This window comes from Leptonychotes weddellii, chromosome 9 (genome assembly GCF_054177405.1).
Source record: "Leptonychotes weddellii isolate Sample4059 chromosome 9, ASM5417740v2, whole genome shotgun sequence".
Lineage (NCBI taxonomy): Eukaryota > Metazoa > Chordata > Mammalia > Carnivora > Phocidae > Leptonychotes > Leptonychotes weddellii.
In genome coordinates, this window is record NC_138377.1 from 58,077,276 (window position 1) to 58,095,247 (window position 17,972).

Below are 17,972 nucleotides of genomic sequence, written 5' to 3' on the forward strand. Positions count from 1 at the left end.
ATACATCATATGTTAAAAAAAAAGAAGAAGAAGAAGATAGCAGGAGGGGAAGAATGAGGGGGGGAATCGGAGGGGGAGCTGAACCATGAGACGATGGACTCTGAAAAAACAAACTGAGGGTTCTAGAGGGGAAGGGGGTGGGAGGATGGGTTAGCCTGGTGATGGGTATTAAAGAGGGTCCATTCTGCATGGAGCACTGGGTGTTATACGCAAATAATGACTCATGGAACACTACATCAAAAACTAATGATGTAATGTATGGTGATTAACATAACATAATAAAATAAAAAAAATAAAACTGTTGTTTTTACTGTAAGCATTTACCTCAATCTGTACATAAATACTATTGTGATTACTTGATATTTGTTTCTCCCATTGGTTTTAAGCACCACAGGAGTATGAATCACATAGAAAATGATTGACTCAACAGAACACTTGCAACACTTAGCATGGTGGTATGCATAGAGTAAGCAATCACAGATGTATCTGTTGTAAATGAATGAATGCATGAATGAGGATGTTTTGGAATGTAACTCTATGACTTCGTGTAATTTCTTCCTCTGACTATGTAGTTTTAGTTGACTCTAGTGATTAAAAGCCCAAGTTTCAGAGTCAAATGTGACCATGTACGGTGATTAACATAATAAATAAATAAATAAGAACTTATATTACTCAACACCAAAAAAACAAATAACCCAATGAAAAAATGGGCAGAAGACATGAACAGACATTTCTCCAAAGAAGACATGCAGATGACCACAGACACATGAAAAGATGCTCAACATCACTCATCATCAGGGAAATGCAAATCAGAACCACAATGAGCTATCATCTCACACTTGTAAGAATGGCTAAAATCAAGAACACAAGAAACAAGTGTTGGCAGGGGTGTGAAAATAAGAAACCCTCATGCAATATTGGTGAGAATGCAAACTGGTATAGCCACCATGGAAAACAGTATGGAGTTTCCTCAAAAACTTAAAAATAGAATTACCATATGATTCAGTAATTGCACTACTGGATATTTACCCACAGAATATGAAAACACTAATTCGAAAGGATATGCACTCCTATGTTTATTGCAGCATTACTTACAACAGCCAAATTATGGAAGCAGCCCAACTGTCCATCGATAGATGAATGGATAAAGATGTAGTGTGTATACACACACACACACATATACACACACACAATGGAATATTATTCAGTCACAGAAAAGAATGAAATCTTGCCATTTGCAACAACATGGATGGAGATGGAGAGTAAAATGCTAAGCAAAGTCAGTCAGAGAAAGACAAATACCATATGATTTCATTCACATGTAGAATTTAACAACCAAAACAAATGAACAAAAGGAAACAAAAGAGAGACAAATAGGTGATGGGGATTAAGAGTATACTATCTTGATGAGCACTGAGTAAAGTACAGAATTTTTGAATCACTGTATTTTACTCCAGAAACTAATGTAACATTGTATGTTAACTACACTGCAATTAAAATAAAAATAAACTAAACAAAATACCTTCAAAAATATTTTATATGAAGTAACACAATATAAACCTTAAAAAGAATGTGAAAACTTAAGAAAGTTTATTATAATCCCTAAAGTAGCCACAAAATAATAATATGAAGAGGTATGGCTGAAAAGTCAATAGAAGTGGGGCAGCTGGGTGGCTCAGTCAGTTAAGCATCCAACTCAGGTCATGATATCAGGGTTGTGGGATCGAGCCCCAAGTTGGGCTCCCCACTCAGGAGGGAGTCTGCTGGAGATTCTCTCTCTCCCTCGCCCTCTGCCCCTCCCCCCACTCCCTGCACACACATGCACACACATGCACTCTCTCTCTCTCTCTAAAATAGATAAATAGGGGCGCCTGGGTGACTCAGTCAGTTAAGCATCTGCCTTCAGCTCAGGTCATGATCCCAGGGTCCGGGGATGGAGCCCTGCATCGGGCTCCCTGCTCCGCAGGAAGCCTGCTTCTCCCTCTCCCACTCCCCCTACTTGTGTTTCCTCTCTCGCTGTCTCTCTCTCTCTCTCTCTGTCAATTAAATAAAAAAGTCTTTAAATATAAATAAATAAATAGATAAAATAAATAAATCTTTTTTAAAAGGCCAATAGAAGAATTCAAATAGAATTAAAGAAATATTTCATTTATCCAAAAGAATATATGAAAAAAACAGATGAAACAAATGAGAAAAAAATTAAAATGGTAGACTTAAAACTAACCATATCAATAATTACAGTAAGTGTAAATGGACTAAGCACTCTAATTAAAAGCCAACGATTATCAGGCTGGATAATATATCAAGACACTACAAAATATCCACTTTAAATATAATGAAACGGGCGCCTGGGTGACTCAGTTGGTTAAGCGACTGCCTTCAGCTCAGGTCATGATCCTGGAGTCCTGGGATCGAGTCCCGCATCGGGCTCCCTGCTCAGCGTGGAGTCTGCTTCTCCCTCTGACCCTACCCCCTCTCATGCTCTCTCTATCTCATTCTCTCAAATAAATAAATAAAATCTTTAAAAAAATAAATAAATAAAATAAATAAATAAATATAATGAAACAGGGCACCTGGGTGGCTCAGTCGGTTAAGCGACTGCCTTCAGCTCAGGTCATGATCCCAGAGTCCCGGGATCAAGTCCCACATCGGGCTCCCTGCTCAGCGGAGAGTCTGCTTCTCCCTCTGACCCTCCCCCCTCTCATACTCTCTCGCTGTCTCATTCTCTCTATCAAATAAATAAAATCTTAAAAAAAATAAATAAAATAAAATAAATATAATGAAACATAAGGTTAAAAGTAAAAGAATAAAAAAGATATTCTATGGAAACAGTATGTGTAAGAAAATTAATGTCGCTATATTAGCATCAGATAAAGATGAGAGTTTATCAGAGATAAAGAGAAACACTTCAGGGGCGCCTGGGTGGCTCAGTTGGTTAAGGGGCTGCCTTCAGCTCAGGTCATGATCCCAGGGTGTCCGGGATAGAGCCCCGCATTGGGCTCCCTGCTCGGCGGGGAGCCTGCCTCTCCGTCTCCCTCTGCCTGCCTCTCTGCCTACCTGTTCTCTCTCTCTATCTCTCTGTCAAATAAATAAATCTTTAAAAAAAAAAAAAAAAAGAGAAACACTTCACAACAATAAAAAGGTCAATTCACCAGGAAGATATAACAAGTCTAAATGTGTGTTTAGAGATTCAAAATACATGAAGTAAAAACCAAATTAGAGAAAATCCACAATCATAGTTGGAGATTTTAACAATCCTCTCTCAGTAGGTCTGAGTAATTAGGTAAGAAGTCAATAAAGCTATTAATCAGTTGAACAATACTGTTGACTTGACCTAAATGGTATTTACAGAATATTAATCACAACAGCTGCAAAATACAATTTCTTTCTAAAAGCATATGGAACAATCACAAAGATGGACCACATGCTAGTCCATAAAGTCTTAAAAAATTTTAAAAGATTGACATTTTACAGAGTAAATTCTCTAACAAAAACAAAATCACACTAGAAATAAATATCAGTAAGTTATTAAGATCCCCAAATGTTAGGAAAATTAAATAACACACTACAAAAATAAAAAAAGGAAATTAGAAATTATTTATTTTAAACTGAATGACAATGAAAACACAACATATCAGAATTTACAGGATTCTAAGAAATGACTAAAGATAATTTACAATCATAACTATTTATACTAAAAAACAAGAAATGTTTAAAATGAGTTATCTAAGTTTCTAACTTCAGAAGGTAGAAAAAAGAAGAGCAAATTAAGCCTGAAATTTTAAAAAGGAAGAAAATAGTAACAGCAGAAGACAATGACATAGGAAATAAACATAAAACAGAGAACATTTAAAAGGCCAAAATTTTATTCTTGGGAAAAATTAATAAAATTGATAAACCGTAGCAAGAAAAATCAATAGAGAAAAAAAACCAAATTACCAAAATTAGGAATAAAGAGGAAACACTCCCATCTCATATACATTGCATCTCATATTCTGTTTTAAAAGGTAGTAGGCTAAATAAATAATAAATAAATAATAAAAGGTTGTAGGCAATATTACGAAGAACCTTATGTATATATTCTACAACTCAAGTGAAATAATAAACTCCTATAAAACACAATGAAACTGAAACAAGATGAATTGTAAGTCTGACTAGAATTAATCCTCAAAAACCTTCTCCTAACCAAGGAGAAAAAAACAAACACTCCAGCCCCAGATTTCCTTGATAAATTCCACCAAATACAAACATTACACTTAATCTAATAATTTTACAGCAACACTTTCACAAAAGAGAAGAGGAGGGAAGTACTTCCAAACTCATTTTACAAGACCAAGATAGACCCCTACAATACCAGAAAAAGACATTACAGGAAAAACAAATTAGAAGCTATTAATATTAATTAACACTGAACTATTAACATTAATATTCCTCACAAATACTGATCTAAAACTTAATAAAGTATTAGCAAATTTAATCTAGCAATATATTGAATTACAATATTACTTATTATAATTAAATATTATGACCAAGAAGAATCTATCCCAGGAATGCAAGGTTGGTCTAACACAGAAAATCAATGTAAATCACACCATCCATAAAATAAAAGAGAAAAACCACATCATCATTTCGATAAATGGGGAGGAAAAAGCATTTGAAAAAAACTCAGTGCCCATCCACAATAAAAACTCTTAGCAAACAAAGAAACAGGGAGGACAGAGGGCATCAGTGAAAACCTACTACTATCATTCTTAAGGATGAAATACTTATTGCTACCCTACCCTACAAATCCAGATGAAGACAAGAATGTCTGCTCTCATCTTTACTACTAGTTAGTGCAATAAGTAAACGAGAAATAGATTGGAAAGGAAGCACTGAAGCTATTTTACTTACAGACAACATAATCATGTGCATATAAAGTGTATATTCTGTCCTAACAGTAAACAATTTGAAATTAAATACAAAATACAATTCCAAAATCATCTCAGAACATAAACTACTTAGAATAAATCTAACAAAAGTACAAGACCAATACACTAAAAACTATATATTACTCCAAGAAATTAAAGAAAATCTAAATAAATATAGAAACATACCATGCTCATGGATTAGAAGCCTCAATTTTGTCAGGATCTTGATTCACAAAATACTGACCTATACATTCAATACCAGCCACCCTACATTCAATACCATCCTAATGAAAATACCAACATGCTTTTCTGTACAAATTGACAAGCTGAATCTAAAATTTATACAGAAATGGAAAAGAACCCAGTGTAACTAAAACAATCTTGGAAAAAAAACAAAGTTGGAAGACTCATACTTTCTGACTTTAAACCTTCTCCATGGCTACAATTATCAGGTAGTATGGTTTTACTGTAAGGCTTAAAAAAGATAGATGGAACACAATAGAGTATCCAGAGATAAACCCATACACATATACTCAATTGACTTTCATTTAAGGTATCAAGTCAATTCAACGGGAAAAGGAAGTCTTTTAAACAAATGGTGCTAGAACAACTAGATAAACCACTATGTGTTTTCCCACAACTCTGACATTAACAACCTGGTTACAGCATTAGATTCCACAGGTTAATTAAGGGCTCAGTCCCACTAGACTACTCCCACTTCAGATACCAATCACAAGTTCAGGTTGTTACCTGTGCATCTGGACTGACCAGCTATAAATCAGAGGTTTCCATGACCCCCTCCTTCAGGTTTGATTAATTTGCTAGAGTGGCTCACAGAACTCAGACAAACATTTACTTATGTTTACTAGTTTATCATAAAGGGTATTAGAAAGGATACAGATAAATAGCCAGATGAAGAGATACAAAGGGCAAGGTCCAAAAAGGCCCTTAGCATAGGAGCTTCTGTCCCTACGAAACTAGGTTTACACAACCCACCAGGATGTGGATACACTCACCAACCCAGAAGCTCATCAAGAGTTTTCACAGAGCTTAATCTGCAACCCACCCTCCTTCCCCTTCCCCTTCCCAGAGGTCAGTGGGTGGGGCTGAAAGTCCTAACCCTCTAAACAATTGGTCTTTCTGGTGATCAGCCCTATCCTGAGACTATCCAGGGACCCTAACCTAAGTCACCTTACTAACATGAACTCAGGTGTGCTCAAAAAGGGGCTCCTCATGAGTTACAAAAGATACTCCTATCATCAGAAAATTCCAAGGGTCTTAGGAGCTTTGTACCAGGACCCAAGGACAAAGAACAAATATATTTGCTATTATACTACAACTGTGAAAAACTATAAACCCTTATCTCATTTCCCACACAAAATTTAAATCATGATGTGCAAGCCAAAGCTATAAAGCTTTGAGAAAAAATATGTATCTTTATAACCTTGGGGTAGATAGGCAAAGATTTCTTAGGACACAAAAAGCATTCAGCATTAAAAAAAAAATTTTTTTTTGATAAATTGGGATTTCATGAAAATTTAAAACATCAGTTAATCAAAAGGCAAGCCATAGACTGGGAGAAATATTCCCAATACATATATCTGACAATGGACTCACAGCCAGAATATATTAAAACTCTTGCAACTCAATTACAAGAAGAAAACTGAGCCAATAAAAAAAATGAGTAAAAGACTTGAACAGACACTTTATCATAAAGGAAGATACAATGATATCTAATATGCACATGAAAAGGGGCTAAACATCATTAATCATCAGAGAAGCACGAACTAAAACACTAAGAAGATACCATTTTATACCCACTAGTGAAGAGACTGGCAACACCAAATACTGACAAGATGTAAAGCAACCGAAACCCTTAGGAAACTTGTACAAGTATTTATAGAAGCATTATTCATAATAGCCAAAAACTGGTGTCTACCCAAATGTCCATCAACAGAAGAACAAACAGTATTTGATTATATTCATGTGATGGAATACAATTCAGCAATAAAAAGGACTCAACTACTGATATAGGCAACAACAGGATGATGTTCAAAAGCATTAGGCTAAGAGAAAGAAACCAGATACAAAAGGCTATACAGTCTGTAGGGTTCCATTTATATGAAGTATAAGAACAAAACAGAACTCATTTATGACACTAGAAATCACAACTGTGATGGCCTAAGAGCAGGGGAGTGAAGAGAAGGAAGCCCAGGGAAATGTTGTAGGGGGATGGAAATGTTCTCTATCTTGATTGAGGTGTGATTATACAGGTATATACATTTATCAAAAATTACTGAACCATACATGTAAGATCTCTGCATCCCATAGTAAGTATAACTTTAACTCAATAAAATATCGTAAGAGGGTGCCTGGTGGCTCAGTTGTTAGGCCCGTCTGCCTTCGGCTCAGGTCATGATCCCAGCATCCTGGGATCGAGCCCCACATCAGGCTCCCTGCTTGTGGGGGAGCCTGCTACTCCCTCTCCTACTCCTCCTGCTTGTGCTCCCGCTCTCACTGTCTCTCTCTCTGTCAAATAAATAAATAAAATCTTAAATATATATATATATCATAAGAGAGAGGGGGAAAAGAACTTTAAACCAGACTTTCAGTTCAGATGGCAGACTGACCACAAGTATTTATCTTCTCCCCCCAAAAACAGCAACTAGGAAGAGACATGAAAGAAACTTCTGGAACACTAGCATTCTATTTATCATGTCCTGAAAAATTATATAGGTATTTTCACTTTGGGATTATCCATCTATCTGTACACTTATGATTTGTACACTGTACAGTCATATATATATATACATATATATATATAATTCAATTTTTTTCATCAGCCAATGAATCAGGTAGCCTCCACAACCCACTGCTGTACAGAGCATCTATCCAGCTACTAAATTTTCACAAAGGATGTTAAACTTACCAAAAACTGGTCTGCTTTCTAAAGCAATAGCAGTTGACATGATCAGTACAGGTCACAGCATAGTCCAAAAATATGAGCTTTTCAGCTCCAATTAAAATGCGCAAATGATAATGGTAACTTTTCAAAAGACTGTAAGGTAAATATGTAGTCTAATGTCCTAATATCTTAGAGGCCTTAGAGGATACCTAGAGTATCCCAATAAGTTATGGAGCCATTTTCTCACCCCATCTTTCATCCTGATATTTTGTAGCATGTTTGCTAAAAATGTACTGTCAGCACTTATCAAAGTAAACTGACTTTTATATGATTTATGTGTCAGAGAGCCAAATCTCCAAATCTCCACTAGTTTCTCAGCCAGACTACCAAATTCCATAAATATTTTTTAAACTTAGCATCTGATGAATGCTGAGAAGAACATGAATAATGTCAGATGACTGAAGTGATGAGAGTGTAGCTGAATTCAGAAATCAAAAATGTGTAATGCCAGCAATTAACACAAGTATTCTATATTCTCTGACAGTATTCAGCAGTAGATAAAAGAGGCAGGGTTATGGAGGGATATTGACTGAGAATATGAAATGGGATCCTGCCCCTCTTCTCTTCCCCAATTCCTCACAGAATGAAAAAACAATGTATTCTGGTTCCTTCAGACTTGATCTTTCACCTCTGGTCTCATAAAGTTTTCTTCATTTACAAAAGCAGTTACTAAATCTAAGTTTGAATTTCAGGTGCAATTTTTTGCAGCCTAATTAATTTGCATTGTCAGGTTTACTCTCACTTCTCCCATGGAACATTCCCTTTGCCCCTCTCCTGAGGGTATGTGCACACTGGGTCTCTTCTATTCCACATTCAGGGGTTCCTTTGCAGAGATGTTTTCATCACCTGTCGCAATCTGAGGCTTAAATGGAACTTAATACTCAAAAAGGACACTTAAAGGCAGGATCCTGCATCCCTGAGAGGGGAGCACCAACACTTAGCTAAATCTCTGTGTCTAATATCACTGACTTGGGTTTCTAAGTCTCTGATCACTGTGGAAAGCAGAAGTATTTCCATCTTCTTGTGGCCATCCATAAGGCTTAGGAGAAAATCTGAATCAGTTTCTGTTGAGAATTACAACACTAACAGAGGAGGGGGAAAATGAGTACTTAAAATACTCCGATGACAAAATCAGAATTCTCCTTTTGGTGTTTCTAAATTTCTATTGACTCTAACTTTAAATATAAACGGAATAAAGACTGTTTTAGAATTTCCTTTAAAAAAAAAAAAAGGCTGGGTTAATCCACACAAATAAAGAATAAAGATCAAGGTCACAAAGGAATCAGTAAAGAAGGGGTATTGTTGGGAGTATAACTGAAATAGCTAACTATGAGATCTGAGTATAAAAGGGGAGGAAATGCAGCTGAGAGGCTTGAATGCACTAGGAAAGCAGGTGGATTCTGGGACCAGAGATCAAAGAGCACATTTATTAGAACTTAAGCAGAAGGGGGCGCCTGGGTGGCTCAGTCGTTAGGCGTCTGCCTTTGGCTCAGGTCATGATCCCAGGGTCCTGGAATCGAGGCCTGCATCGGGCTCCCTGCTCTGTGGGGGGCCTGCTTCTCCCTCTCCCACTCCCCCTGCTTGTGTTCCCTCTCTCGCTGTGTCTCTCTCTGTCAAATAAATAAAATCTTAAAAAAAAAAAAAAGAACTCAAGCAGAAGGAACACAAGATGTGACAATGAAAAAAAGAAGAGTTTCAGAGTTCAAGACATATTTCATCTACCAACTCTTGCAAATAGAAATGAATATAGAAATATCTATGATTAGAATTATCAACCTGTGGCATGATGCCTGACCTAAAGTGAAATCTGAATACATAAGGGGTAATTGCTGTAAATGGTGGAGAAAATCCAAATTATTTATGGTATTTACCTAGGACATAATTAACTGTAAATTCACAGCTCCTAGAAAAAAATTAAAATTATTTCTATAAATAACATACAGCTCATCTGATATTTTTAGATTATCCAATCAACTGTCCTCATCCTAAAGGATAAATTTAAGTTGATTGGACAGATATTACATACATAAATATAGAACCAGATGTACTCAAAATAAAATAAAATTTCATTTTGTTCTAGAGCAATTTTAAAATGTGCATGATTTATGTAATTTTTTTATATATCCAAGAACTTCTACACTGCCCTTACAATTCAATATTGGCCATAATGAGATTAACCATAAATTTAAAGAAGGCAGATTACTTATAAAATAGATTTCTTCATCTCACTACAGACTCAACAAAGCAAAAGAACAATATAAAATAAGACATTAGGATTTTTAGTACTCATAAGTAATGGGGAAGATTAAATCACAGACCAGTGAAATTGGTCTTGGCACCACAGAACTCATTATATATTCAGTCTATCAGCTGGATTCTTTTACAAAACATCTCAAACCTGACTGCAAATTTTAACAACTCTCCAATCAGCAAATGCATTAACCACAGTGTGCCAATAATAAAATGATACTCAATGCAATTTTCTTACCTGCCTCAACAGTTTTTCAATAGCTGACATTACCATAAGGCCTCTCCAAACAACTGGTGCAGTCTCTTCAACCAGGAAGCCCATAGACATACTGCAACAATAAACCAAAAATATAACTAATTTACATACATTAATCAATATTATTCTGAAAAGTAGCATAAAGTAAAAAAGATATACTTACCAAGCAATACCATAATTCAAAAGAGGCCTCATTAGGTTGCCTGAAATTTAAAAAACAAAAAAACAAAAAAAACTCTTTTAGAATATATAAACATACATATTTTCTTATCAAAAAGTATCAAATTAACCAAAAAAAGTGTCAAATTAAAAATACAAATGGCTGGGGCCCCTGGGTGGCTCAGTTGTTAAGCATCTGCCTTCGGCTCAGGTCATGATCCCAGGGTCCTGGGATCAAGCCCTGCATCGGGCTCCCTGCTCCGCGGGAAGCCTGCTTCTCCCTCTCCCCACTCCCCCTGCCTGTATTCCCTCTCTCACTGTGTCTCTCTCTGTCAAATAAATAAAATCTTTAAAAAAAAAAAAACACAAATGGCTACTCATACTGCTGCTCTTTACCTTTCAACTGATTTACCTCAATCTGCAACAGTTTAAACATTATACCAAGCATACAACCAATACTTCCCATAGGTGCACATCTATAAATAGTTGGAATACAGTTTTATTAAGAAACAATCCATCTAGGGGTATCTGGGTGGCTCAGTTGGTTAACTATCTGCCTTTGGCTGAGGTCATGATCCCAGGGTCCTGGGATCAAACCCAGTGTCAGACTCCCTGTTAAGCAGGAAGCCTGCTTCTCCCTCTCCCTCTGCTGCTCCCCACCACTGCCCATGCTCCTCTTGCTATCTCCCTCTCTCTCAAATAAAATCTTAAAAAAAAAAAAAGCAATAATCCATCTATAATTTTCAAGTGTCTCTAAAAAATAGCCTCATTAGGTAAATTTATCCACCCATTTTATTGATATATAGACATATAAATTACATACTTAGGTTTATCTAGTATACATATACATGACAAGTACACATACAAATATGCACACATGCATCTAGTGAGTTCTCTGTATTTTTTTCCTTACTTGAAGAATTTGTAAAGTATAAAAAATCGAAGAGTAGAAAAACTCTATTTTGTATCTCAACATAATAAAAGCAATATATGAAAAACCCACAGCAAACATCATACTCAATGGTAAAAGACTGAATGTTTTTCCTCTAAGATCAGGAACAAGACAAGGATGCCCACTTCTTTTACTCAGCATAATACCAAAAGAGCCAGAGCAATTAGACAAGAAAAATAAACGAACAGCATCAAAACTGGAAAGGAAGAAGTCAGTTTCTCTTTTCACAGATGATATGATCTTATATATAGACAACCCTTAAGATTCCACAAAAAACTATTAGAGCTAATTAATGAACTCAGCAAAGTAGCAGGATACAAAGTCAACACATAAAAATCCATTGCATCTCTATACACAAACAATAATCTGAGAAGAAAATTACAAAAACATTCCCAGTTACAACAGCATCAAAAAGATTTAAATATTTAGGAATTAACGTCACCAATGAGGTGAAGGACTTGTACAATGAAAACCTCAAAACATTGCTGAAAAAATCAAAGATGACATAAATAAAAGGAAACACGTATCATGTTCATTGACTGGAAGACTTAATATATATTGTCAATACTGCCCAAAGCAATCTACTGATGCAATACAACCTTATCAAAATTCCAGTGACATTTTTTGCAGAAATAAAAAATTCCATCCTAAAATTCATATGGAATCTGAAGGAATCCCAAATAGGCAAATCAATCTAGAAAAGAAGAACAAAGCTGGAGGATTCACACCTCCTGATTTCAAAATTTATTACAAAGCTACAGTAAGCAAATCAGTGAGATACTGGCATGAAGACAGATAAAAAGACCAATGGAATAGAATAGAGAGCCTAGAAATAAAACCATCACATATCCAGTCAAATGGTTTTTGATGGGAAGCCAAGATCATTTGATGGGGAAAGGACAGTCTTTTCAACAACTGGTACTGAGAAAACTGGATATCCACATGCAAAAGAACGAATTTAGACCCTTACATATATAAAAATTAAGTCAAAATGGATCAAAGACCTAAATGTAAGAGCTAAAACTGTAAGATTCTTAGAAGAAAACATAGAGCAAAAGCCTCACGTCATTGGATTTAGCAATGATTTCTTGGGTATGACATCAAAAACAAAGGCAACAAAAGTAATAGACAAATTGGACTTAATGAGAAAAAAAATTTTTTTATTTAAAGATTTTTTTTTTAATTTATTTATTTGTCAGAATGAGAGAGAGAGAGAAAGCACAAGCAGGGGGAGCAGCAAGCAGAGGGAAAAGCAGGCTACCTAGTGAGCAAGGAGCCCAATGCAGGACTCGATCCCAGGACTCTGGAATCATGATTCCTGGGATTATGACCCGAGCCGAAGGCAGACGCTTAACCAACTGAGCCACCAAGGCATCCCTGGACTAATGAAAATTTTTAAATGTTGTGCATCAAAGACAATATCAATAAGTAAAAAAGCAAGCCCCAAAATGAGAGAAAACATCTGTAAATCATATATCTTATAAGGAATTCATATCCAGAACATATTAAATCTTAAAACTCAACAACAAAAAAATAAACCTAATTCAAAAGTCAGCAAAGGAAGTGAAGAGACATTTCTTCAAGGAAGATATACAAATGGCCAAAAAGCACATGGAAAAATGTTCAACATCACTGATCACTAGGGAAATGTATATCAAAATTACAGTTAAGAACCACCTCATACCTATTAGGATGGCTACCATCAAAAAAAAAAAAAAACCCACAAATAATAATAATACAGTATATGTTACCTAAATTGAGTTCAAATAAAATATTTTTTTAAAAATAGTCAAGTTTTACTATAAAATGGTTACTGAAAATCAATATCCTACAACCCTCTCCCATTTCTTACTCCCCAGAGCCAACAACTCTCAACTCAACTGATTTTTTTTAACTTCTTATTTTGAATTAGTCTTAGGCTTATAGAAAGTTGCAAAAATAGTACAGACTCCTCATATACCCTTTACCTAGCTTTCCATAATGTTAACATCTTACATAACCATAGTACAATTACCACAACCTGGAAATTAACATTGATACAGTATGATTAATTAATCTGTGAACCTTATCCAAAGTTTCACAGTTTTCAGTTATCTCATAAAATATTATAGGACATAGTTCTTTTTCATGAACACAGGCACACTTTTCATTCACTCAACCTCTCAATGTAATTATATCACCATTTTTATTAGATAATCATGTAAAGGTTACTAACAGCTGAGCAATGTAGCATACAATATGATTATTTTTCCTTTGTCTCCCTGAATTGGTGGTAAGGAAATCTTTGTGGTGCATTTATGTGTTTCCTTCATTTTCTATGCATTTCCTAGTAATTTGTTCCTAAACTATTTTCCAGTTGTGTAACTATCAAATACATTAATGAAATGCACAAGGCATTCAAGTTCATTATCTTGAACAAGCCTCTGCTGAACTCTTTATAGTGTCTTTAGAATAACAGAAGTTCTTACTTTTTTAATACATTTTTTTATATTTTTTACACTTTTTAATGTGTTTTTATTTTTTTTTTATTTTTACGTAATCTCTATACCTAATGTGGGGCTCAAATTTACAGCCCTAAGATCAATAGTCACATGCTCTACTGACTGAGCCTGCCAGGCACCCCTAGAAGTTCTTATTTTTATGTAATCAAATAAATTAATTTTTTCCTTTATGGTTTATCCTTTTTCTTGTTGAAGAAAGCCTTCCCTAATATATTGTCATTGAGATATTTTCTTATATTGTCTTCTGAACCCTTTATAGTTTTACATTTCACATTTAAGTCCTTAAACCATCTGAAATTAATTTCTGTGTAGCATGTAAGGATCCATTTTATTTCCATGTGGATAATAAATTGTCCTACCATCAATAATCTACTATGCCAGCTTCATCATAAATCAGGTTTCCATATATGTGTAAGTCTGTTTCTGGGCTCTCCTTTCATTCAGTTCCACTAATTTATCCATCCTCGAGCCAAAACCAAACAGGGTATGTGCTATACCTTTACAGTAAGTTCTGCCCTCTGGCAGAGTAAATCCCCTACCTGGTTCTCTCTCTTCAGGAGTGTCTTACCTATTCACAGTCTTTTGCTTATCTTTATAAATTGTATATTCAACTTGGTCACTTCCCACAAATGGAAGTTTGACTAAATTTGTGAGACCATTAGAAAAAATTGTCATTTTTTATAAAATTCTGTATTCCTATCCATGAACATCTTGTTTTTCCATTTATATACCTCTTTAAAATCTTTCAATAAAGTTTTAGAATTTTTTTCACATAAAATTTGTACACTTTTTGTTAGATTTGTCCCCAGGTGCCCTGTATTTCTTAAGCTATTTGTATCTTTTTTGAAACTGCATTTTCTAACTCATTATTGCTAGTATATAGAAATTTAATTTTCTCATATATTATTCTTATATCTAGCCACCCTGCTAAACTCCCTTATTCATTTTCATAATTTAGAGTTTTTTTTAATTTTCTATATTAATAATGATATTTTCTACAAATAATAACAATTTGCTTCTTCTATTCAATTCCTCATTCATGAGTGTTACTATGTGTGTTTGGATTTATTTACAGATTAGGAGTGCCTATACAATGTTAAATAAAAGCTGTGATACCAGGATCCTTGTCTCATTCCTAATTTTAAATGAAATGCTTTTAACAGTTCACAGTATGATTCTTGCTATGTATTTTTTATAAATCAGGTTAAATAAAATTCCCTTTTAATCCTAGTTCAAGAAGAGTATTGATATAAATGGTTATTTGGATTTACAGAATGCCTTCCCAGCCTCTTTCTGAATTATCATATACTTTTTCTCCTTTAACCTACTAAATTGGTAAGTTATATTAACAAATTTTTTTTTCTGGGGCGCCTGGGTGGCTCAGTCGTTAAGCAATTGCCTTCGGCTCAGGTCATGGTCCCAGAGTCCTAGGATCGAGTTCCACATCGGGCTCCCTGCTCCACGGAAAGCCTGCTACTCCCTCTCCCACTTCCCGCTGCTTGTGTTCCCTCTCTCACTATGTCTCTCTCTGTCAAATAAATAAATAAAATCTTTAAAAAAAAAAAAATTTTTTTTTCTAATGTCGAACCAAACTTGCTTCCCTGGATTAAACCCAATTTAATCACCATACAGTTATTTTATACAATGCTAAATGGCTTCCTAATATTTGCTTAAGATTTTTTACATATGTTAATTAAGGAGACTGATCTATAATTTTCCCTTTTCAGAAATTCTATCCTACTAAGGTTTTACTAGCCTCATAAACTAAATTGGGAAGTATTATATATTTTTCTATTCCATGAATGAATTTGTATATAAGATTGGAATTATTTCTTGAATATTGGCTTGCTATTTCCATGGTAAGATTTTTAACTACTGATTCCATTTCTTTAGTAGGTATGGAATAATCTAGATGTTCTATTCCTTCCTCAATCTGGTTTAGTGATATACACTTTTCTAGAGATTTCCCATCTCAACAAAATTTTCAAATGTATTAGATAAAGTTGTCCAAACATCTTTTCATATCTGAAACCCATGGTTATACCTATCAAGTCTCTTTTTTTATTTCCAATATATTTATAGGTCTTCTCTCCCTTTGCTTTTTAATTCTACCTTGCCAGGCATTATCTAATTTATTAGTCTTCAAAAAACCAATTTTTGGTTCTATTGGTTCTTTACTGTATCTTTGTTTTCAAGTTCATTAACTTCTGCTCTTAATCACTTCCATCCTTCTACTTTCTTTGGGTTTATTGCATTGTTCTAACTTCATAAGTAAAACAGCTCATTTATTTTCAGTCTTTCTTCTTTCGTAAATATAAATACTGAAGACTATTTATCTCTAAATATTATTTTAGCTTTATCCCACAAGTTTTCATTTTCATTATTTTTCCTTTCAACCATGGCTTATTTAGAAATTGCTTTTAATTTCCAAATGCATAGATGTTTTTAGTTATCATTTTGTTATAAACTTCTAAATTAGTTGTGCGGTAGTTAAAGAGTGTAGTCTGAATGATACCAATCTTTTAAATTCACTGAAACTTCCTTCATGGCCTATTCCATTATCAATTTTTGTAAATGTTCTAGGTGTGCTTGAAAAGAATATTCTATTTATGGCCATTAGGTCAGGCTTGTTTATCGGTAGTAATTCTTTACCTTCAGTAATACTTTTGCTTTAAAGTCTCTTTTGTCTAATATTAACATAACGATACCTACTTTCATTTCGCCTGATTTATGTTTTTCAACCCTTTAACATTTAACCTATGTATATTTTTATGTTTTAGGTAATATCTCTTGTAAATAGCTTTAACCTATCTGGGTCTTGGTTTTATTTTTTGTTTTCTCTTGACTCAATATTATGCTTTAACTAGTCAGTTGTGTAATATTTATACTTATATTGCTGATATGTTTGTACTCATATCTACCATTCTACTTTGTACTTTCTCTTTGCTTCACTTTTTTTTAGTAGTCTTACTTTTTTTAGATTCTTCCCTTCATTACATTTTTCCCTCTTTTAGAATAGAAATCATATAGTCCATTTCTACTCTTATAATGATTATCTAGTATTTTTTAAAAAACATATTTGGGCGCCTGGGTGGCTTAGTTGTTAAGTATCTGCCTTCAGCTCAGGTCATGATCCCAGGGTCCTGGGATCGAGCCCCAAATTGGGCTCCCTGCTCCGCAGGGAGTCTGCTTCTCCCTCTCCCAGTTCCCCCCTGCTTGTGTTCCCTCTCTTGCTGTCTCTCTTTGTCAAATAAATAAATATATAAAAATCTTTTTAAAAAATAAAAAATAAAAAACATATTTAAAGTATAAAGTTAAGCAATACTTCTATGTCCTTCCTCTTTGATTGTTTCAAATCCAATCAATGTTCCTCCCAATCCAACTCTTTGTTTTCCTGAATTTTAGTTCTATCTTAGAAAATTCTCAGCCATTATCTATCTCCTTAAATATTGCCTCTGTTAGTTTCTCCATTATCTCTTTCGAGAACAATGATTAGACCTATGTTGAACCTTCTGCTATCCTCCATGTCTCTCAAACGTTCATATGCTTTTCAGTTCTTCTCTATGTACTATATTCTGAGTACTTTATTTGCATCTATATTCCACTTAATTTTCTCTTCAGTTGTGCCTAATCTTTTATGTGCCCTTTTTTTTTTGTCCCCACTCTACCCAGAGTGCAGGACAAATCCAACACATATCCCCAACAACCACTAATGTAGGGAAAATTTATTTCATTGGTCACTTAAGGATGGCATCCTTAGGGTGCCCAGCTCTTACATGGTGATTCTCCATTGAACCTTCCTCCCACCTTAGATACCAAACTTTGTCTCCACTCCTTCATACATAGTCCTGTAAAATATTGTCCCTAAACCACCAAGGATTAGCAGATAACACCTAGGTAAATATCAATTCCAGTGCCCACTTACACCAGTTGGGTCACACTTTGTTATTTCTGAATTCTAAGAAATTCCCTTCCTTTC

The 17,972-nt window shown here is 34.7% G+C and overlaps 1 protein-coding gene across 9 annotated transcripts in view; it reads right to left on the minus strand.

Moving 5' to 3' along the window:
• Positions 1-17,972, minus strand: part of NUBPL (NUBP iron-sulfur cluster assembly factor, mitochondrial) — a 144,286-nt gene that overhangs the window by 108,561 nt on the left and 17,753 nt on the right. For 7 of the 9 annotated variants that reach the window (XM_081829480.1, XM_081829481.1, XM_081829477.1 and 4 more), the window contains exon 1: positions 10,364-10,454. Coding sequence is in view for 2 of the 9 variants with exons in the window: in XM_081829474.1 (XP_081685600.1) it covers positions 10,364-10,454; positions 10,545-10,584 (131 nt within the window). In the remaining 7 variants the exon portion in view is untranslated. Of the gene's footprint in view, positions 1-10,363; positions 10,455-10,544; positions 10,585-17,972 lie in introns of those variants that run through there. The other 2 variants (XM_081829474.1, XM_081829478.1) reach the window with 1 other exon arrangement.